This window comes from Amphiura filiformis, unplaced genomic scaffold (assembly GCF_039555335.1).
Source record: "Amphiura filiformis unplaced genomic scaffold, Afil_fr2py scaffold_50, whole genome shotgun sequence".
Taxonomy (NCBI): domain Eukaryota; kingdom Metazoa; phylum Echinodermata; class Ophiuroidea; order Amphilepidida; family Amphiuridae; genus Amphiura; species Amphiura filiformis.
Genome location: NW_027305514.1, coordinates 169,629 through 192,137, shown reverse-complemented (window position 1 = coordinate 192,137; position 22,509 = coordinate 169,629). Strand labels below are relative to the sequence as shown.

Genomic DNA, 22,509 nt, shown 5'->3' with positions numbered 1-22,509 from the left:
TTTAATGTCATCGTGGACACATTTCTTGAACTCTTCTATATGAACCAACTGCCTAAGTTGGCCGAAATCATTTTTGAATTCTTTTGAACCAAGCCACCTGTCAAACATTTGTTCTTTTACTCTAGCAAATTCTACATGAGTTTGATCTGCTTTCTTTCTTGAATCTCTGAACTACGCGGTGCACCCCCAAATATTTTTATCCTTCATAAAAAGCGCACACGTTTACGCCCAAACGACCTAAGCTAATCGTAGATCTATCTTTGCGCTTATTTTAGTGATCAAATTGTTACTCCAGTACCTTACCCGGGGGTAGGACCAGCCGTCAAAGATGACCATAGAGGGGGTTGGTAAGGCCCACCATTGGTTTCTACAGTAAAATCAATGATTTTCATTTCGCTTGTGTAAATTTATTCCAAGAGCTACTGACTTTATACTTGTTAGTTAGGCAGAAATAGTCAATTCCTTTTATATTGAGGACAAAATTTGGTGAAAATCGCATTTTTGTAGAATTTTTAGCCAAAAATCGATTTTGCCTATACTTTTATACATAGCCAGAATTTCCCAAATTTGCATGGGTGCCATCGCATTATGACGTCATATCGACATTTATGTGGGGAATGTTTGTACTTATTTTGGTATCACTGGATATAAGAGACCCATAGCTTTACATTGGTACCAAATATAACGGTATATGATGTTTATAATTGAAAATTAGGGGGGCGGGAATAACCCCCCTCTTCGTAGTCCGTGTTACAAAATATGGTTCAGTAGTTCTAGGGTTGAGTGACTGTTTAGTTTCTCCAATATAAGAGGAGTCTGTTTCCTTTCCTTTTCCGGACATGAAATACCATACACAATGTTGCTACGTTTGTCCTTTTGAGGTTTGTCTTTGACCTTGACTAATTTGTCACGGAGGGTCTTAGTGGGCTTGAAAGATGTGTAGATGCCAAAGGTCTTCAAAGTCTTCTTAACCCTCTCTGAAAGGCCAGGCTGCAACATAAAGGTATGGTAACGTGTGTTGAGTTATTAGTGAATTGATTGGTGTTCTGTGCGCTACTTGCCAAGGTCTGATCTTTCTTTGTCTTATATAGCTTTCTGGAAAGCCCAATTTGGGTAACCGCAGGTGCTAAGTGATTTTTGTACGTAATTGAGTTCCTTAGCTTTAGTTCCTTGTCGCTAATGAGGGTGTCTAGGCGATACTGTAAGGTTCTTATAACCCCTAGTTTGTGAATAAGGAGATGGTTGGAGCCAAATTGAAGATAATGGTCCGTGTGAGTAGGCTTTCTGTATACTGTAGAGGCGGGTGTAGAGGTTAGGCTGCCAACGGTGTTGCGGTGAACCACGGTCAAGAAAGGGCAACTTGATATTCTCACACTCTTCCTCTGTGAACTAAATGTTAGGATCAATGCTGTTGATGTACTTAAGACTGTTCAGACTCACTTTTGATCATCACCACAAAGGTATCGTACACGTATCTCAACCACAGCTGGGGTTACCGAGGTATTTTTTCAGAACCCCTTGTTCAAATGCTTCTATGCATATACTACAGATTCACAACAATTGGACTAACACTTGATCCCACTGCACATGCAAATTGGCCATTGTGTGATACGTGGTTTTGAGACAAAGCGTAACTAATTCCACAATCTGTTCCACAGTAAGGTCAATGCGATTGCTAAGATTGGAATGCTTGTCTAAATTGTCTCTCTCTACTTGTATAGCGGCGTCCGGTGGTATAAACGAATCTCATGAGCCAAGTCATGGTCAGGATTTGGTCGGCCATTACTGCACCAAACTGCATGGTGTTTTGACCGCTGTGCGAATAAAAACCGCCTAGCGCCTAGAGAAGATGCAAGGACGAGGAGGGTTAATAGAGGTTATCCGTGTTCTATAAGCTGCATATCCTATCAGCGACTGCCATACCTTGTTTAGGACTTTCAAAAGAAATACCTGCATGTGCAACCATGACTGTTTCAAAATAGCCCGCCAAAGTCATGCAGGTAACTCCGAGGTCGTGTATTGAATTGATTTGAATGAGGAATACCACACCACTCCACGCCATACATCAATTCTCCCAGTCACATTTCCCCAATATGAAATTTAAAAAAAGTAAAATTAAATTTGGCAGAGGCGGGGTGCGAACTCACGGCGCACCGCTTTGGATACTCTATGAGCCTAGCGCTTTTTTTAGACCGCTCGGCCATTTGTCTTGTTGGTATCCATTTGAAACTTATTTGAACATATAATCGCAACTTCAACATAGGCCTCCCACGTGACAAGCAAAGGCAGAAATGTACCATATTTTGGAATTTTATTTGCCTAAAACATTAATGTGTATTAATAGCGCTCAATTGTTGTTAACGGCGTGTTCTACATACAGAAATCCACCAATAAATGGGCATCTACATGGACAATACATTATATCGATTTTGACTCGCCGGACACGTGCGCTCGTACATCATATGTATAATACTATAGTGGATCCTACCATTTTTCTTGTTTACACGTTCGATGTTTTTATCATTTATATAAAAATTCCACATTAGACCTCAATTTTTTTTTCAGGAAATAAAAGATTAGATTACCATAAAAACGAAACAGTAATCTTTGGCGGTGTTTAATGTAATTTTTACATAGAATTTTCAACGTTTTTTCTATCCTTATTCTTGCTCAATTAAAAAAATATTTTGGCGTATATAAGATTGAAATAAAATTATCTGCTTCTTAAACGACATCAAAAGTGCCACAATTGGGTATCACGAATCGTTATATATGATGTGCAGTAATTCTTTTATACATAGGATGCTTCAATTTTGACACACAAAATATTTCATTGAAAACCCTCTCACTCGGCTATTTAAAAAAAGGTAACCACGCTTGCCTAGAATGTGCAATAAATTAGCATTAAAGTTTTCTTATTTTAGCAGCATTCCAGAAACACTTGTCGTTTGGCCAAAAGATGAGTAGTTTCGGACAGTCGTCTAGGGAATTTAAATAAAGGCATTTAATTTAATACCCACGTGACCAGATGGGCGCTGACATTACAGCTTCTAGTTAGGAAGTCTGGAAAAGTGACCTTTGGCACAGTGGGTGGTTTTTCTGTGTGTTTCAATTTGAAACACGGGATGCATGTCCAAATTTTCTAGCAAATTTGTCATTTTTTTCAACGTTGTACTATTATTGTAAGAGTTCCCGTCGATTTTAGTTCTTGAAAACATACTAAAAAAGCAGAATCCCACAAAGTGTAATTAAGTTGCCTTATACATTTTCAGCAATTTTGATGATAATCGTCTGAAAATTGTATCACATCTACTGACCACTTGGTGTTATTGGTATGGCGGCGCCCATGGGTCACGTGGGCATTCAATTTAGTGCCTTTTATTAAATAGCCTATGGTGACTGTCGGCCGAAACATCATGTTAACGGAACGTAAGTTTCAGTATTTGATTTAATTTCTGTACTTTTGATTTATCAACTGGATGAATAATCTACACCAAGTGATATTATACATTTTTGCTCATAACTCGGGAAGGATAAGTTGCACTTGGGTTTTATTTGGACACAATAGTCGAGTTATCTAAACTCGAGTCGAGAAGATGCCTCCAGTCTCACGTCGAGTCTTTGGATCTGCAAGTCAAGTTGTGTCGATCTTTTTAAATTTTTAGATTTTTCTTTTTTTCTTCCAAAATGATAATATGCAATCATTATGAAAGTTCCAAATACATTTGGAGGCGAAAAACATTGGGAATATGCAAAGAAACAACATCATAAACTTCACCTCTATCACTCGAAATATCTCGCACTATTTGGATTAGGACAGCGAGTGCGGCCTCAGAGTTAGTCTCCTACACGGCCCCTACACGACCAGTTTGAATACGCTCCCTCCACATGTGGAGGGAGCGTATTCAAACTGGATTTGTAGGAGACTACGATTTGCGATCGTGGTCGACATATTATCATAATTTAAAAATGATGATAATATGTCGGACCAACAAAAAAATCATCCCGTTTTACTACAAATAGGGCGAATTTGACAGTTTGCTCATAGATTTAAGTTGGAACATGTGTAAGTATATTACAAATATGAAAAAAATAAAGGTATAATTATTCTGAAAAAAGATCGTACATTAAGGCTTTAATTCGAGTCGAGTCGTTGTCTTATTTTGAGAACAAAGAGGAGAAACTGGGAAAGGAGAGAAGAGAGAGCAGAAACATTAAATTGCACGAAGGTTTATTTGAGTTGGCCAAAGTCTAAAAGCAGAGACGGATCAAGTTTGTGGAATGGGGAGCTATAGCCTATTCTTCTGTACTATTCTGGCTTGCTTTGAGTCTGAATGTCCCCGTTTTCTAGAAGCTCGGATCCGCCCTTGACCATGTAAACAAACAAAAATCTTGTTCATACTTCCATATTGTGTTCAATATTTAGACTACTGATTAGATTTTAACTTAAGGGCTGGGGTATGAACGTTTGGACAGTATTTATTTTGGGACATCAGAGCACATCAGACATATCGAATTGCATTCTGAATACGAAGAATGTCATTCTGATATCAAATAATTTTGATTTTTGAAATTCGCAATTTAATACACATTTTATGGCAAATCATTAAAATTGATATTTTGATATTTAACAGTATTTGAAGTAAGCTTTATAAATCTGATGATTTATACTTAAAGTGTATGTAGGTGGGATGAAAAGCCGACGATCAATTGAAAATTTTGACCTTTCGTATTGAAGATATGGATTTTTTTCCCAAAACACCAAAAAAATTAGGTCTTTTTGGGAAAAAATCCATATCTTCAATATGAAAGGGCAACATTTTCAATTGACCGTCGGCTTTTCCTCCCTGCTACATACACTTTAAGAATATATCATTAGATTTATATAATTTACTTCGAGGACTGTTATATATCAAAAATTTGAAAAATATCAAATTTTTATAATTTGTCATAAAATTTGTATTATATTGTGATTTTCAAAAAATGAAAATTATTTGATATCAGAAAGACATGCTTCGTATTCAGAATGCAATTCGATAGGTCCGAGGTGCTCTCATGTCCCACAAAAAATACTGTCGAAACGCAATAAACGCTCATTTTAGATCCCTTAAATGAATATCACGAACCTTAAAAAGTACAGGCCTGACAGAATAGCATATTGTAAATATTTTGTTTCATGCCGCTATATGATGGTTGTAAACATAACCATTACCTTGAAATGCAGTGTCAACAGAGAAAATGGATCTCATTATATTCCCCCAAGTTAAAAATTCGATACTCCTAAATATTATCATAATTAAAGTATGCCTCGGTCGGTCACACAGGGTTTTTGATAGAGTTCTAATTTTTAATTTTCGACTAGTGGTATAAAAATATATTACATAAATAACATGGATATGGTATAATAACAAAATATTATTTATACTACCGAAATGTAAACATTATAAACATGCCGACACGGGAGCCAATAACATTCGTCTTATTGATGTTCATTTAAAAAACAACATGAGAACTCAATAATCAATAGATATTGATTGCTTATATATAACACCTGTAAAACATGAATACAGACTACAGACTTGACATTTAGTATGGAATATTTTTTCACAAAATTCCAAGACTGGTCTGGAAGGGGTCTGCATAAATATTACGGGATAAATATTAATTGGAGTGTGTCGGGAGATGGTGTAAAGTATTTTTTTGACAGAAAATGTGCTTTCCATTAGTTTAAATTATGGTTCTCATAATTTAGTGAATTAGCCTAAAATGGCGGATTTAGGGAGACTGAATTTGATTTTTGTGGGGGTTAAAATTTCTGAATTTGAGCAACATTATTCTGATATTATCTAATTTATTGAGGTTTGAGGTGATATTTACTGAACCTAAATACCAATAAGTGTTCGTCAGACATGAAATGCACTTGTAACCTACAAGTTTTGTAAGTGGGAGGAGCTTTAAAAATATGGCTCTGAAAAGTGGTACGCACTCGGAAATTTTTAATGGCCCCCTGGGGCCAAATGTTATAAACTTACTGTACACAAAGAAACAGCGTGAGTTCATTGGACAACCAAGAATCCGCGCAGTTGTTTTGTTCCTTAAGTTTATAACATTTGACCTCAGGGAGGCCATCAAAGTTTCAAGAGTACGTACCACTTTTAAAAGCCATATATTAAGCTCCTCCCATGTTAAAAAAATCGGTACATTGTTAGTGTAATTCAGCTGTGATGAACGCCAGTTGGTGACGAAGTTAAAAAAATATCACCTCAAACCCCTATAAATTTGATAATAACAGAACAATGTTGCATAAAGTCCGAAATTGTGTCCCCCACAAAGCTCAAATTCAGCCTCCCTAAATCCGCTATTTTAGGCAGATTCGCTACATTATGAGAACCATAATGTAAACTCATGGAAAGCACATTTTCCTTCAAACAATTATTTTACACCATATCCCGACACACCCCAATTAATATTTAGCTCAATCGGGTTATGCAGACCCTTCCAGACCAGTCTTGATATTTTTCGAAAAAATATTCCATACTAAATGTCAAGTCTGTATAACAAAGATTTTTACCACTGAGATGTAAATATTCACATATGCCGACACGGGAGCTAATAACACTCGTTTATCATTAAAAACAATATAAAACCTTATTCTTCTTGTAATAAATATACAAATCGCAAAACATTTAAAGCACGAGTTATTTCACCCCTGTGCCTATATCCTAAACAAAAACAGATATGTTATAATCGGAACCAGCAGACCTCATTTGTTAATAAAGACACGATTATTCAAAACCCAAAAGGTACATGGTTAATGATTCGTAAAGCAAAAAAAGAAACTTATTGTAAGCAAAGTGTGTCCCAAAATGCTGGTGATTCTAAGATGATGTGGAAAGCGCTTAACGATATTTTGCCTCACAAAGCTTCTCCTAGTCCCTCATCAATCACTATTGATGACGAGGTGTGTACAAGTGTTAATGATATTGCTAATGGTTTTAATAAGTACTTTACAGGTGTTGCTGCTAAACTTGTTGATAGCAATGGTACTATTTGTAATGATGAATCTGTTTATGTTGAAGATAAACCAACTGGCGATTGCTCTAATCCCGTACTTGATTTACCATCTATTTCAAGTGAATTTATTTGTAGAGAAATTGACCTCATGAGTGAGAAAAAGGCCACTGGTCTTGATGACATTGGTAGCAAAATTTTAAAATTGGCCAAACCTGCTATTTTGAGCAGCCTTGTGTACATTATGAATTTGTCTTTGAGAACAGGTGTGTTTCCCGATTTATGGAAAGAAGCTAAAGTAGTTCCTCTTCACAAAGGTGGTGATATGTCAATTAACAACTTCAGGCCAATTGCCATCCTTCCTGTTGTGAGCAAAATCATTGAAAAGGCTGTTCATAAACATTTGTATCATTATTTAAGTGAAAACAAGCTGATTAATGAAAATCAGTCAGGTTTTAGGCCTTTTCATTCTACTGAAACATGTTTGTTAAATATGGTTAATGATTGGACTAATAGTATAAATTCTGGTAAAATAATTGGTGTTTCGTTTATAGATTTGCGCAAAGCATTCGACACCGTCAATCACGACATATTGCTCAGTAAACTTAAAAATTTGGGTGCTTCTGCCACTGCACATGAGTGGTTCAGTTCATATTTATCGTGCCGCACCCAGAGAGTGTGTTTTAAAGATACTATGTCAAACTCACGCCCTGTTTCAACAGGTGTCCCCAGGGCAGTATACTAGGTCCATTGTTTTTCCTTATATTTTTCAACAGTATGAACAAAGTAATTTCCCATGGTCAAATATCTATGTATGCTGACGACACAACACTCTCCGTCAGTGGTAAGGACGCCCAAGATATATCTGCTCAATTGTCTTCTGATCTTGATTCAATAATGAATGGGTTGAATGTTAATAAATTGTTTTTGAACACTGATAAGACAAATGTTATGTTGATTGGAACTGCGAGTAAGTTAAGGAATGTTAATGAGAAAGATTTTTCTGTATTTGTTAATGGTAAACAACTGGAAAGAGTAAGAAAGGCAAAATGCCTAGGTGTTGTTGTTGATGATCAGTTAATAGTATTATTCAAAAGGTTTTCTGTAAGATTGGGCTATTAAGACGTCTGAAACCTTTCCTTGAAATTGATACATTAAATGTTATTTTTAAATCGTTTGTTCAGCCTATATTTGACTATTGCAATATCTCATGGTATGGTCGTTTTAAAGATGACAGTTCCAAACTTAATGTTCTTCATAAACGCTGTGCAAGAGTGATTTTGAGCGTGAACAACTTAACTTCATCTGATTTCATGTTTAGAATTCTTGGTTGGGAACGGCTTCACACTCGTAATGATTATTTTAAAGCACTAATGGTTTATAAATCTCTTGATGGCCTGGCGCCACATTATCTTGCAAAATGTTTAACCATGTATGTACAACTCACAATGTTAACACACGACAGGCTGCTGCTGGTCAGTTGGCTTTGCCACCTTCAATTCATGGATATGACTTAGAATGTTTTAAATCATCGTTCAGTTACAGTGGTGTAAAATTATGGAACAACATTGAAAATGATATTAGAAACTCAATAAATGTGCAAACTTTTAAACGGTATTACAAAAATGTATATTTTCACCAGTTTTAATTAAATAGTGTATAATGTAAATAACATCTTGAAATATATATGTTACTGAGTTATTATGTGTTTTATATGATGTTTTTATGGATCAATGTTCATTTAATAATGGCATGTGAGTTTTAATAATTATTGCAAACTGTACAAATGTATTTGAGATTTATATTCTTTTAATGTATCTTTTAATAATGGCTTGAGTTGTAAATTGTATAATTATATTCTTTGTAATTCTCTATAATTATATTCCTTTTATGTATTTTGCAGGGCCCCGTGTTAGACCAGCTTCGGCTGAATCGGGCTACCCTGGGTAAACATGTTGTAAATAAATAAATAAATAAAATGGGTATAGGCAACAAGAATCATTTTGTATATCAACCAAGTAAATATCTGTAATATTGATCGATATTGATCGATTTATCATTTTTGGACTTACAGCCTTCTTGCGCTCGGATTACCCACATGGATTCTTTGATGCGGCGTGCCCCCGAATCACATTCTTTGTTGAGGATTTTGGCGCCGTCCCAGTTGATCACATGATTATGCTGAACTTCGTGGTCTGCGATTGCTGATTTGGATTGTTCGCTTTAAGATTGTTTTCTGGTTTTTCTAGTAAAGATACCTTTACTTTTTGCTACTTTGTCCGATTCCTTCTTATATATGTTCACCCAATCTGGTTTCAAAACGACGACCTGTCTCACCCACATAAGTAGTGTCACAATTGGCTCCAAACACCATGAACAGAGATGAGGGGCCATTTTCTCAGTCACGTATACGATCCACTTCTGGGCGCTAGTGCGCCCACTGTTGGTGACCAATCAACCAGAAGGAAGGATCAAGTACCATCACTCCGATGATGGCCTTCGACCAAGATGGCCGAAACTGTCAGGTCAGTAAAATTAAATTGGTTTTGACAAGAAAAACATTCTCTTAATTGTATCACACAAACCTGATGAATTTCTTCAAGAATATACCACTTGCTTAAAGGCTTTAACTCTTTTTCTGTTTAAACCTGTTAAACCAAATTGTTTAAAAGAAAATGTGTGCCTTTAAACAGATATTGCTTAAAATCGTAAACTATCTTTCTTAAACAGTGCAATCTTAACTTCTGAAATAAGAGTGTAGTTAATCCGGTTATTACACCACTTCTACGGCGAATTTATGTTATATCTGATCATTTCTGCAGGCCAATCAAATTAAGAAAAACAAGGGATTAACCCACCACGAATTGCAACCGAATCCATTTAATCACCATTCATTTCAGAAAAGCATATTAAATAACACATCAAAAGTCCCTGAAAATCCCCATAGTGGAACAGTGCCTAATTTGCATAAATCCAAAATGGCCGCTTATGCAGGGGTGAAATTTCAAAGTTGGTCCAATCTTGTTAACAACCATACCAATGTATTACTCTCCTCATAAGGATTCACTACCCCTAAATAGGTAAAACATCACAAGACATAACGGGAAATATCAAGGTATGACGAGGGATATTGCACTGATTAGTTTCGCATTTGAAAATACACTGTTACGAGCCGAATGACTCAAGACCAAAATCACCTTTTACCCAAATTCACACAAATGCACAATAGCAATAATCTCCATGATAAAAACCTGAAAATTCTGTTGTTGTTTTTAAATACACAGGGTGTCTCTGAACGACTTGTATCGTCGGGGTATTTTATCGCCAAAACTAAACATAACTAAATAACTGATGTGGTTAATGAATAAATGAGCTATCACATACTATTTGAATTGACCACACCGTTCTTAAAATATAAGAATTTTACGAAACACTCTACATTTTCAAATCTTTCCACAAATTCAAATATTAATCAATGATCTTTATTCGGAGTGCTAATCACCGCGCATGAGGCGTCTATTGCCATTGATAGATATTTGACTCTGTTGAATGGATTGAAAATGAGGTACATATAGTTTCGTAAAATTATTTTGGAGTGGTCAATTTTAAAAATTCAAAAGATATGTGATAGCTGATAGCGTCATGGCTATGTTTGCTTTAGATGTTAAAATATTAAATTGTGGGACAGGCTTTTATGACGGGAATTCATAACAATTAGTGGGTTTTTAGCGGGTTCGCCGTCGGACAAGTAGAACTGTCAAGCTTTCGTCCGGAGTAGCTCTGACTTCTTCCCTGAAGAAGTCAGAGCTACTCCGGCGAAAGCTTGGTAGTTCTGTAGAGTGTAGACAATCGAACCCAGTATACAATATCGTTTCAAGAAACTGTTGGTGTAGTAGCAGTTCGTGATAAAGTAGCAGGGCAGTGAAGCGCAAACTGCATTTCGCAAACTCTATGAAACAGCAAAATATGACATTACAGCTGAACTTGAACTACTTCTTGCTTAGCAGCGTGCTTAATTGAAAGTTGAGTCCATGCATAATTTAGTCCATAAAAAAGGCTTCGGCTATTATTTGATTTAAGTCCGTGACAGTTATAAGAGCTAGTGGAATTTTATTATCAATTTATGGTATTGTTGTAGACGTTTACTACAAGGAATTGTGAGAATGCAGGTTATTTGTATACTACATTTAATCACGAGTAACCATGGTAACGTTAAAATATGCATTTTTTTGTGATATTGCAGATATAAACGGAATTGAATATAAAAAAATGAATGATTTTCAACTGATCAAGATGGACAAGTGCACACTTTCAAAGGAGCAAATGTTCTTTTATGAGGTTTCATTTTACTACCAATGATTATTTGTTGTCCTAGTGAGTGTACTTTAATCAACGGTGTTATTGACACGAAGCTGCATAAAAACAATACTAGTATGTTGTTGCAAGCCAAATATTTAATTGTGTTTATATGATTATAACATCATACACATTATTTGATTTAAAAACAAGTATTTAGAGAAGAGTCAAAATAAGCTTACTTCAGAGCAGGAAACTAAAGCTAGCGATGAATTTTATACATTAATTTTGAAAAAAAAATCGGAAAGCATTATTTTATTCAGATCCAATAAAATGATACTGACACATATACGTATATTTCAATTCCTGTCAGGATATTGTTTATCCAGGTACTGCTGTTTTTAGATGTTTTTAGAGCCGGCAACACTTTTTTGTATGGTTTTGATGACGTCACCAAACTTTCTTGTTGCCGCATTTACGAAAGTATTGCCAGTTCTAAAAAACATCTAGGAACACCAGCACCAGAGCGAACAAGATTCTTGACACGAATTAAAATATATCTTGGTTAGTATCATTCTACTGAATCTTTCTCAATGAAATGAATTATCGGAAAGCAATTTTAAAAGACTGTAGACGTCAAACCTTGGAAAAATAAAGTAAATGTTGCTGCAAATATATGATGCAAAGAAGACGCTTTTCATGAAAATATACTTTGAATGGTTCTATTCACTATGTGTGATAGTAAAGCAACACCGTGATTGATATCAACCGGAGAACAATGTTAGAAGACTTTAGACACACAACTTGGAAAAACAAAGTCATATTGTTCTTTTAAATGAACTACAATCGTGCCAATCTATGTCAAAAACAAGGCGCTATTCATGAAAATGTAGTTTGAGTTCTTCTATTCACTATGTGTAATACTAAAACAACATCGTGATCAATATCACTGAGATGAAGAAATAGAACATTGTGATTTTCATATATATATTATCATAAGAATACCACAATGAGCACAACCAACCAATCAGATTGGCACTGATCATGCAAAAAGGAATAGCAGCAATATTTGTAATTTTCTGAGTCATTTGCACTACGGACTGATGCGTTAAAGGAGGCTATATATTGACGTTTAACTTTCAGTGAATTATCTGGAACCTATCAAACTACCTAACTAACTCTGATTTGACTCCTGCATTAGTATTGTAAGGATTTAGTACTCACTTGCAAAAGAACAGGATATGTTTCATGTTGGAAACACTTTATAACATGCATAATGGAATTTCAGATTGAGTAAGCAACATCTGCACATTGAAATCTGCTGATGTGTGCCAACTATTATCAGCATTTTTCAGTTATTTTATCTGTTCTTTCATGTGGTATTATTTTATTTGTCGGAAAACCCCAGACGTGACTGACGCGTATCAAATAAATTAATTCGTGGACTCGGATTTATAGAATATAGCGAGGTATCAGAATGAATGTGTTGATCGTTTATCGCAAAACTGAACATTCGGATGCAACCTGCAAATAAAGAGGAAACGATATACTTGAACACTTCGTGAACGATTGAACGATAGCGTTGTTTCTTCACTTAAACCTTAAACAGGAAGCCCGTCTGGCCAGTTCTCCACAGAAGAACTGACTTACACATGTTACTTTGATGACAGACAAAACAGAATTTACATGGATACATTTTAACCTGTACTAATTCCCCAAGGAACTTGAACCAAAAGTGGGGCTTTCTCTTTAAGTGACACGGGTAACACTGATAGTACGGGTGTTCTGAGTTTTTAAATCTAAGTTGTATCTTGGTTGGTTTTGTATCCATTTACTTGATTTTCATTTATTATATATATATATATATACAATAATGTTATATGTAAATAATTTCCAAAGGTGTATGCATATACTCTATTTTGTGTATATGGTATATTTGCGTTGAAATTGCTGTTTAATTGCATTGGATCGAACCGCTTAAGAGTTAATCATATAAACAGTACCAATTAATAGAAAATTTATGTCATTTATTTTATAATTATTATATCGAAACATTTCCTCTATATTTAATTTTTTTAAAGTAGGTTACATTTTACGAGTTTGTATCATTCGCATTATTCATTAACGCAAAGAAAATGGATCAAAATCGTGAAGCGTTTGATTCACATTTAAGTAACACTTCTTACGACGAATTCGTCAACGAGTCAATTGAATTGAATACATCAACTCAAGTTCCATATGACATTCCAGACTGTCCGGCACAAAGTGAATTAACTATTCTGTACTATTGGCCAGATGATTTCATCGAAGGTTTCTTTATGTATAAACCGACGGATAAAGCCTTGATACGCATGGTTTTGCCGATATTTACGGTCATCGGATTGTTAACAAATATAGCCTTTCTGCTGACCATCGTTCGAGTTCGTGAAATGCGAACGTTGACAAACTTTTATCTCGCAAACCTTGCTTGCGCTGATTTGATGTTCATCATGGCCACACCTTTAATTATTTTCTATAAATTCATCTGGAACTCAGAGTTTGACCGGGGTGTTCCGTGGAAAAATACAATAGAATGTGCCATTTCATCAGCTTCACCTCTCCTCCCTTACTTCGCCTCCATTAGCTTGGTTACTTTGATCAGCATTGAGCGATTTCTTGCGATTTGTTTCCCGTTGAAACATCGAATGGTAAACAACAAATCGCGAACGACCACATTGGTCACAGTAATGTGGCTTACGGCTCTGCTGTTAACGTCTGCTGTATCACCAGCATGGGGAGACCATTCCCTGTATTGCGTTGTTTGGCCTATAAAATATCAACATCGTTTACCGACTCTTGTAAACTTTTGCGAACCAGTCTCTCCTGAGTTTACTGATATAGCAAGCATCTTTCAGTTTGCACCATTCATCGTGGCTCTCGTTCTCAATACCGTCTTGTATGCTTTGATCATTCACCGTCTCAGCAAACGAGACGTTGGTGAAAAGGGGGATGGCGTAAGTAACCAACAGTCTCAGGCAAATAAGGTGCGGAATTCGGTAGCTCGTATGTTGGTGATCAATGGTATAGCTTTCTTCTTATGTTTAATGCCATATCAATTCATGCAAATGTATTACTTTTTTGCCCGCAATTTCGGTATAAAATTAAATGACGAACATTTGTACATAGTTGGATGGTTTGGGCGATGTTTAAACATCTTGAATTCGGCCATAAATCCACTTATTTACAGCGCAACTAATGCGCGATATCGCCGAGCACTTTTTACTGTTCTTGGTTGTACCATGAAAAAAGGTACTGCGTCAAAAGCGCTGACTGTGAGTACAGTTACATATTCAAATGCTAAATCTTGAAAGAGGAACGGTTTAATTGTATGTATATACATGGTGGGTCACAAAAATGCAATAGGGCAAAGAAGGCATCTTTATTTTGGTTGTACCAGGTTGATCGTTGTATTTTTTAATGCTTTATATATGAGCTACATTCATTCGGACCTTATTGATTCAGAGTTTCCTGTTGGGTATTTTAAAAAAAGGATGATGTACCTTTTAGTTACTAATTACTAATTACTTATTATTTTCTTTATTTTGGAACTAGTGGTCACAGCCCAGTATTAAGAGCACACGTTTTTGGCACTGCGGATTAAAGATATTGCAATTGTGGCTGATTTATACATTGATAATAATGCAGAATTGCAGGGGTGTTCTTTGTTTGTTCAACATCATAGTTAAGATGATCAAAGTAAGAAAATGGCAACTTAATAAAATTAAAATTTTATTTAACCGAGAAAATGTCTAGTAAAAATCAAATAATTAGATATTTTGCAATTCTCAATGTTGAGTGTGGGCAGAAATAATAAAATCAAAAGCAAGTGCGAAGGGCCGTAGTGACATTGTGCTAAAATAATAATTAATTCGTCGTTTTGTTTTTATGAGCTTTTTGTCAAAGGGGAATATAAATTTTGAATATAGCATACTTCATTTAAAGTAGATTAGAAAAAATTGTCATTTTCTTAACCCCATTGACATTTAAGTAATAGGGAGTTCCCACAGATTTACTGTATTTGTTCTTGTTTGTGAAAGAAACATTATGACTTGTTATTGTCACATATACCTTTACTTTAACGCTGTTTATTTCCTATAAAGTTTAAATAACTGATTGAAGAAACGTGCACGTTAATAGGCTGGTTTTTCAAATGTTAAACGGAAATGCGTTTGAATTGAAGTGAAGTGAATAGCAAAATATGCAGTATCAGCTGTTACCCATGACGTCTACCACGTGGAGGTATGCTTTGAGCTGCCCGCCAACTTAAACCATACCAGCTCTACAGATCTCGCCGAACAATAGGACTTTGGCCGTGAGTCTCACGCATTGGGTCACTTTCTCACGCCAAGGTAGTATAATCTCACTCCTAGGTAGTAAATCTCACGCAAAATGCTGGTGAGTAAAATCTCACGCATCGTCAAAATAATTTGTTGTCCCTACCCCCACCCCACCCCTTTTTTAAGATCCTCGAAAGCCATGGCTCCAATAATCATGCGTCAAAATGATCATTGTAGTCGACAAAATCCCGGTACGGCTCTGTCTCACGTCAAGCAATTCCAAAAAGTTGACAGCCCTGTAAAAGAGTAGTCCTGCATACTATTTTATCATTCAAGGCTGCTAGAAGCGGCACTTGCTATTCATAGCGTATCCAGATCAAAGTTGCATCAACGCTGCTATACGGTGATCTTGCTGAGTGCAAGTGCTGGAAACCTCTCCTCTGCTGATGGGTTATTACGCTTTTATGTGCCGGTTACATTTTACGACGTTGGTGTGTTTGCTTTGATTATACTGTATTTGTAATATTGTATTTTATGCAATTGTATAAATTTGGTAAAATTCGAAATTGTATGACATATAATTTTGTATATAATTATCTTGTAATTGTTATTCTAAGATTTGCTGTAGTAGATTCAATATTTTATACATTACACGAGGAAACAATGTGGCTCTACATGCTCAAATATTATAGCTACATAGATATTATAAAATCGTGATGCATGCCTTCTTGTTATGGACGACAATTCGATTTCGATACTATTGTCAGAAAAATCAATTCCTGTCTCAAATGAATAGGCTTTTATTTTCGAAAACAAATCATAGAATGATAGAACTAGTTTCCGTTCAGTGGAGACCTTGTTTGTGGCACCCGCAATATCTTTCCTCAACCAACGAAATTTGTCATAGGGTTGCGTTGCTAGTAGAAAAGTGGCGCACCGTACGAGGAGCTTTCAATTTTACCGTATACGTGTTCAATTATGGAAAAATCACGTATTTGAAACATTGCACGGTTTTCAAGTTCAGTGGTTTCGAGAAAGTAGATTCTATAAAAGAGATAGAAAAGGTTTCGAACCGCAGAATGAACGGCTCTTTTCAGAGCCACCGAACTTTACCAAAAGGCCGATATGATCGGTATAATCTTTTTACTTTGATATTCACAGTTTTGAATATTGTTAACCAAAAAGCGTGACTATTGGTTATATTATAAATACTTCTCTTTAGAAACCAAGATAAGGTTTCACTATAAGGGCTATCAGTATAAAATTAAGAATTTCTCAGCGGAAGAATTCCTCATTTAATAGAGCAAGGTTTAAGTTTTATAACAAGGTTACAATTAGAGCATATTGGCCACTTCTGAAGTGCATAGTTGTTGTTTATCGGTATGTCGATATTTTCCTAATTATAATAATTCAAGTAGAACTTGTGAAGTATAAATAAAAAGGGTGTTTTTGCGTATATATTTTTGATGGTTGATATACCGTAAAACCCCGTCTACAAGCATATATAGTGTCTTTGATGAAAGTTAAATTAATACGATACTTACGTAAATATACCAATACAATGGATTGGTCTTACAATAATACTTGCTTGTATGTGCTTGGATCTATAATTTATTTGCTCTAATTCCATAATGGCACCTGGATTAATTTAGCTTTTATCAGAAGCACTCTATATGCTTGTAGACGAGGTTTTACGGTAATTATATTAAATTTATAAGTTTATAGTTTTCTTACTCGCAATTTGCTAAAATGATATTTAAAAAGCACGTATAAGTCTATAATTGTAAGAGAATTGGAACATTTTTAATGTTAATAATTGCAAAACGCCGGCGGTAGAGAATATTAAAAAATTAGTATTTTATGAAATTTACGATTTATGTATAGAATACAATGGTGGAATACAATAGATTTGAAGTGTAAGTAGACATCGCTTAAATAAACTTCTTCTTCATTTCATTAACTGACCGTTATTATTTATGTCTTTTTTAAAACTTCGACCGAGTTATCTAATTTATCGATCAATTAATACAAAGGAAAAATATAATTAGCACTATAGCCCTACATGATATACAAGTATCATGTCTCCTGCGAGTGGCGATTTTTTGCTCTTCACTTTTTCAAATTGTTGATAAAATTATTGGGCCAACCTTTTCGGGCTGTTGAACGGCAAAATTTACCTTTTCTGCAGCCCCCTGGGTAGGAGCGCCACGGTACGCCACTGAACAGATGTAACTCTTGGTCTTTCACTTCTTGTTACCTTGTTGGTCACAGGAAATATTGAATATCAATGTTTCAATAATTATGTGATTAAGTAAACAATGACCACGTGTTAATAATGACAATTTTTATTGATTATCACATGTTTTGACAGTATGCTTCGACTATATTAAGAAATACGTATTTAGAAATACGCACGTGACCATCTCCACGCCGCCATAACAGCTTCAAGAGACCTATACGTCATCCTGTACATTTGAATGCAAAGAGGTAAACAGCAGAAGACTAGTACTGTGCAGTAAAATTGTCTCTTTTGTTCAACTTTCTGATCATATTGTAAACGTTCCCGTTAATAAATATTTTTCCGTCGGCAAATACTTTCCAAATGTTGTTTTTGATCATATTACAAAATTTGGAATCCCCTCATGTGTAATAATCTTGCTATTCAATTAATAATTATAATACATAACTTTGATGATACTTATCTAAAGAGTTCCTATTCTTTTCTGTATACATAGTACTACTACTAAGGTGACGCAACTCAAGTTCAAGAACATGAGGCGTTGTGACTGAAAGAGTTATAATATACAGTTAACAGATCACGCAAGTCTCTGCCATTCTGTGCGGTTTTGCACTACTCTGAAGGCGTCCTTGATTGTCAAGTTAATGGCTTTGAGATCGCCTATGAGCTGAGCTAGATATGTGCGGCGAAGTGGTCCACCACGGCGATAGGCTTCTGTGGCCTGATTGTTAGGATGGAGGATGATGGAAAGTGGCAGTTCCGGTCTCCTTATTGCGTAGTGGTCAATGTCATGAAGATTTGGTCACGCTTGCTGGTCTTGGTATGTCGTGCCCATGGGTCACGTGCGTATTTCTAAATACATATTTCTAAATACATATTTATAAATATAGTCGAAGCAAACTGTTTGACCGCCTTCAAATTCATGAACAAAAGGAATAATCCAAGGAGAGCCGAAAATATTTCCTTCCATGGACACTGCTGAGTACATGCCAATATGATTTTGCAACTTTCAAATGTTGGGTTACTGTCATTTAAATGTACGCTATGACATCAATATTGGGGCCATTGCAATAGGTTGTAATAAAGTCTGCTTTGATCCATATCGGATCCCAAATTATAAGATACGCCGTTTTTGAATAATGGTCTTTCATTAAGGGGTATGGTATGTATCATATGAAAAACTTTTGTGCATCTGCCTAATTACTTACACACTTCTTATACACAGCAATTCAGCTTTTGATTTCCCACTGTTCTGTCTTTGCTGTGCGTGTGTTTACGGTGCAAAATACTTTTGCTATACGCTCGGGACATGAAAGTTAAAATCTTATGTAAAAACAAAAACCTTACATTTCTGTAACTACGAAAAACCCGTAATTTTTCGTTCAAAAATCTAAATCTTGGATAAAACGTCGGGTTTCAATGGGTAAAAATCTCAAATAATGTCTTGTTTTAATAATTTAGAAAATAAATAGTTTGTACTACCTACTCTGTTTTGTTACCATGGTAACAAGACGGAAGGAGTTATTGACCGATCAGGTCCAATTATTGATATTGGCGCATTTTCCCCGCGTTATCTATAGGTAACGAATGTCGCACATAGTGAAAACTATATATTTTTCTGAATTTTTATAGCAAGACCAATATTTGACACCATTGTTATCAAAATCGGATAAAATTTATTAAATAAACAAACCCAACAATATGGAGCAGCTTGGAAGACGAATGACTTTCCTATTCCAGTTGGGAGCAGACGCGGATTTAAGGAAAATATTAAAATATCCTGGGAGCCTAATACTAAATAGTTGAAATCAGGAGCGCCCTAGCAACTCATAGTCTAGAGCCTGTCTCTAGCAACTCATAGTCCAGAACCTGTCTCCAAAAAAAATGTGCAAGTGAAAAGCACCCTCTTTGGCAATTAGAAAATACCCCTGTTCAATTTACTTGTTTTAATCTCGAGATATGTTTAGTTAACAACGAAAGGGTAAAATCACATTTGTGCCAGTTTTACTAGGGAAGAGGACTGTACATGTAAATCAATGATAACTGATGTTGATGTATCTAATGCACTCCCCCTTCGGGTCTCGTGCATTAGACGCATCAACATCAGCGCGCGTTTTGTCTAATTTCTCTCCCAACAAGTAATACGCGTTCATAAGTGTGCAATATTTGTTTGTCTTTTAACATGTCTTGAGTGACAAAGAAAACAGTATTTACTATGATAAAATCATTGACATGCACATGTATTTAATTTTACAGCAGAATGTGAAATATTTATATATTTGTTAATCTGTTTTAAGTGGAAAAAGAGAATTATACCTGTTCTGTCCATGATAAATAGTAAAAACAATTTTGTATTGGTGTGTAATTGACGCATTCTTTTATTTTCACGAAGGAACTCTTGATAAACTTGATGCTATCATTGATTTACATGTACAGCCCTTTTCCCTAGTAAAAGTGGCACAATTGCGATTTTACCCTTTCGTTGTTAACTAAACATATCTTGAGATCAAAATAAGCAAATTGAACAGAACAAACAGCATTTGAGATCTAAGACTATGCCCTTGACGTTGATGTAAGCATCATGTCACAACGATATTTTCTAATTGCCAAAGAGGGCGCTTTTCACTTGCACATTTTTTTTGAGAGATGCTGAAGTTATATACAAACAAGTAAACATGCCAATGTGTGTCTCAACCCCATTAGCTCAGTTGGTAAAGCAACGGACGTTGGTACAATTTCATGTTTTCAAAAGTGCTCGATAGTAAGCACATATGCTAACCATTGCTAACTATCGAGTTTTACGGTATAGTTGTTGGATCCAAGTTTAGTCTTAACAATTATGACCTTTCGCATTGAAAATATACATTGTTCACCGAAAAGGCCAAAACATTTAAGTTAAAAAAAAAAAAAAAATGTACATCTTCGAAGGTAAAAATTTCATATGATGGACGGCTTTTCCTCTCAGCGATATTAGATTTAACTTCGAGTGCTGTCAAAAATATAGGAAATATCATTTCTTAATTATTTACCATAAAACTTGTATTATATCGCGAATTTCAAACAATCTAAATAAATTATTCGATATCCTCGTAATCAGAGTGTAATTTGGTGTGTCTGATGTACTCTCGGGCTCCAAAAAATACCGCGTAAAAGTGGTTAACCGGCTCCTTAAACAAGGCGGTGAAGTCGATTTCAGATATTTTAATATGGTCTAAATTCATTATTGACACATAATGTAACATCATCATCAATCGGCTGCGGAGCAGGCGACTACAAGCTTTCTCCAACTAATGCGATCTTGGGCAAGCGAAACTATTTTGTTTGGCTGCAGCATCCCTTCAGTATCTCCCAGGAGGTGCTGGGCATACTGTAAGTACAGTGTGCGCGGCCGTCCCGGTTTCCTCTTCCCATGTGGTGGAATATAAAGCGCATATTCTTTCACAGGCTCGCCATCTTCAAGACGCAGTATATGGCCGAGAAATTTGAGTTGATGAATCTTGACTCTGGCAACCAGTGGAGTGGTGTTGGTCAGGTTGTAGATGGTTTCATTTGGAATCCGATCCACACGCTTGATGTTTAACATGACTCTGTAGCAAGATGTTGCAAATGCATTGATCTTGTTTTCCATGTCCTTGGTAATTACCCATGACTCGCACCCGTACAGAAAGACAGTAACACACGTTGTCTGAAACAGCTTGATTTTTGTTTCGATTGGCAGGGACGGGCTTCTCCAAAGGCGTTACAGTTTCCAGAAAGCTGCCCAGGCTAGTGCTTTTCTTCTTTTTAGGTCTCCAACACTAGAGCCCATCTTGTAACCCAAACACTTGAAGTCTGTGACATGGTTGATGGTACTACCATAGACTTCAGTCATATATTCTGTCTTAGGTGCGCTGATGACAAGGCCTAGATCTGCTGCTGCAGTTGCAGTCCTAGTAAGCTGTAACATAATCTACTTATATAAACATCACGGCATAAGAATTAAATGCACCTGCCCCATGCCCAGCTTTAGAGTTCTGAAATGAAAAATTTCAAACCGAAACAAGCTTTATGAGAGAAGATCTTACTCGGTGAAGGAATCGGGTAATCGGCGAAGAATAAAGATTTCAGTTCCGAATCAAGATTTAGACATTATGTTAAGGGATCTGGAATGGACGTTTTGAGCGTTTCGACAGTATTTTTTGTGGGACATGAGAGCACCTCAGACGTATCGAATTGCATTCTGAATACGAAGCATGTCTTTCTGATATCAAATAATTTTCATTTTTTGAAATTCACGATGTAATACAAATTTTATGACAAATTATTAAAATTTGATATTTTTCAAATTTTTGATATATAACAGTCCTCGAAGTAAATTTTATAAATCTAATGATATATTCTTAAAGTGTATGTAGCTGGGAGGAAAAGCCGACGATCAATTGAAAATTTTGACCTTTCATATTGAAGATATGGATTTTTTCCCCAAAAGACCTATTTTTTTTTTTTTTTTTGTAAAAAAATACATATCTTTAATACTAATTGTCAAAATTTTCAATTGATCGTCGGCTTTTTTCATCCCACCTACATACACTTTAAGTATAAATCATCAGATTTAAAAAGTTTACTTCGATTACTGTTAAATATCTAAAATATCAATTTTAATGATTT

At 35.6% G+C, this 22,509-nt stretch overlaps 1 protein-coding gene across 1 annotated transcript in view; it reads left to right on the top strand.

Annotated features, from left to right (window-relative positions):
• Window positions 1-6,883: 6,883 nt before the first annotated feature.
• LOC140144343 (beta-1,4-galactosyltransferase 5-like) overlaps window positions 6,884-22,509 on the top strand; it is a 32,661-nt gene continuing 17,035 nt past the window's right edge. Inside the window, exons 1-2 of the mRNA XM_072166168.1 lie at window positions 6,884-7,378; window positions 7,788-7,797. Of these exons, the coding sequence (XP_072022269.1) occupies window positions 6,884-7,378; window positions 7,788-7,797 (505 nt within the window). The remainder of the gene's footprint in view (window positions 7,379-7,787; window positions 7,798-22,509) is intronic.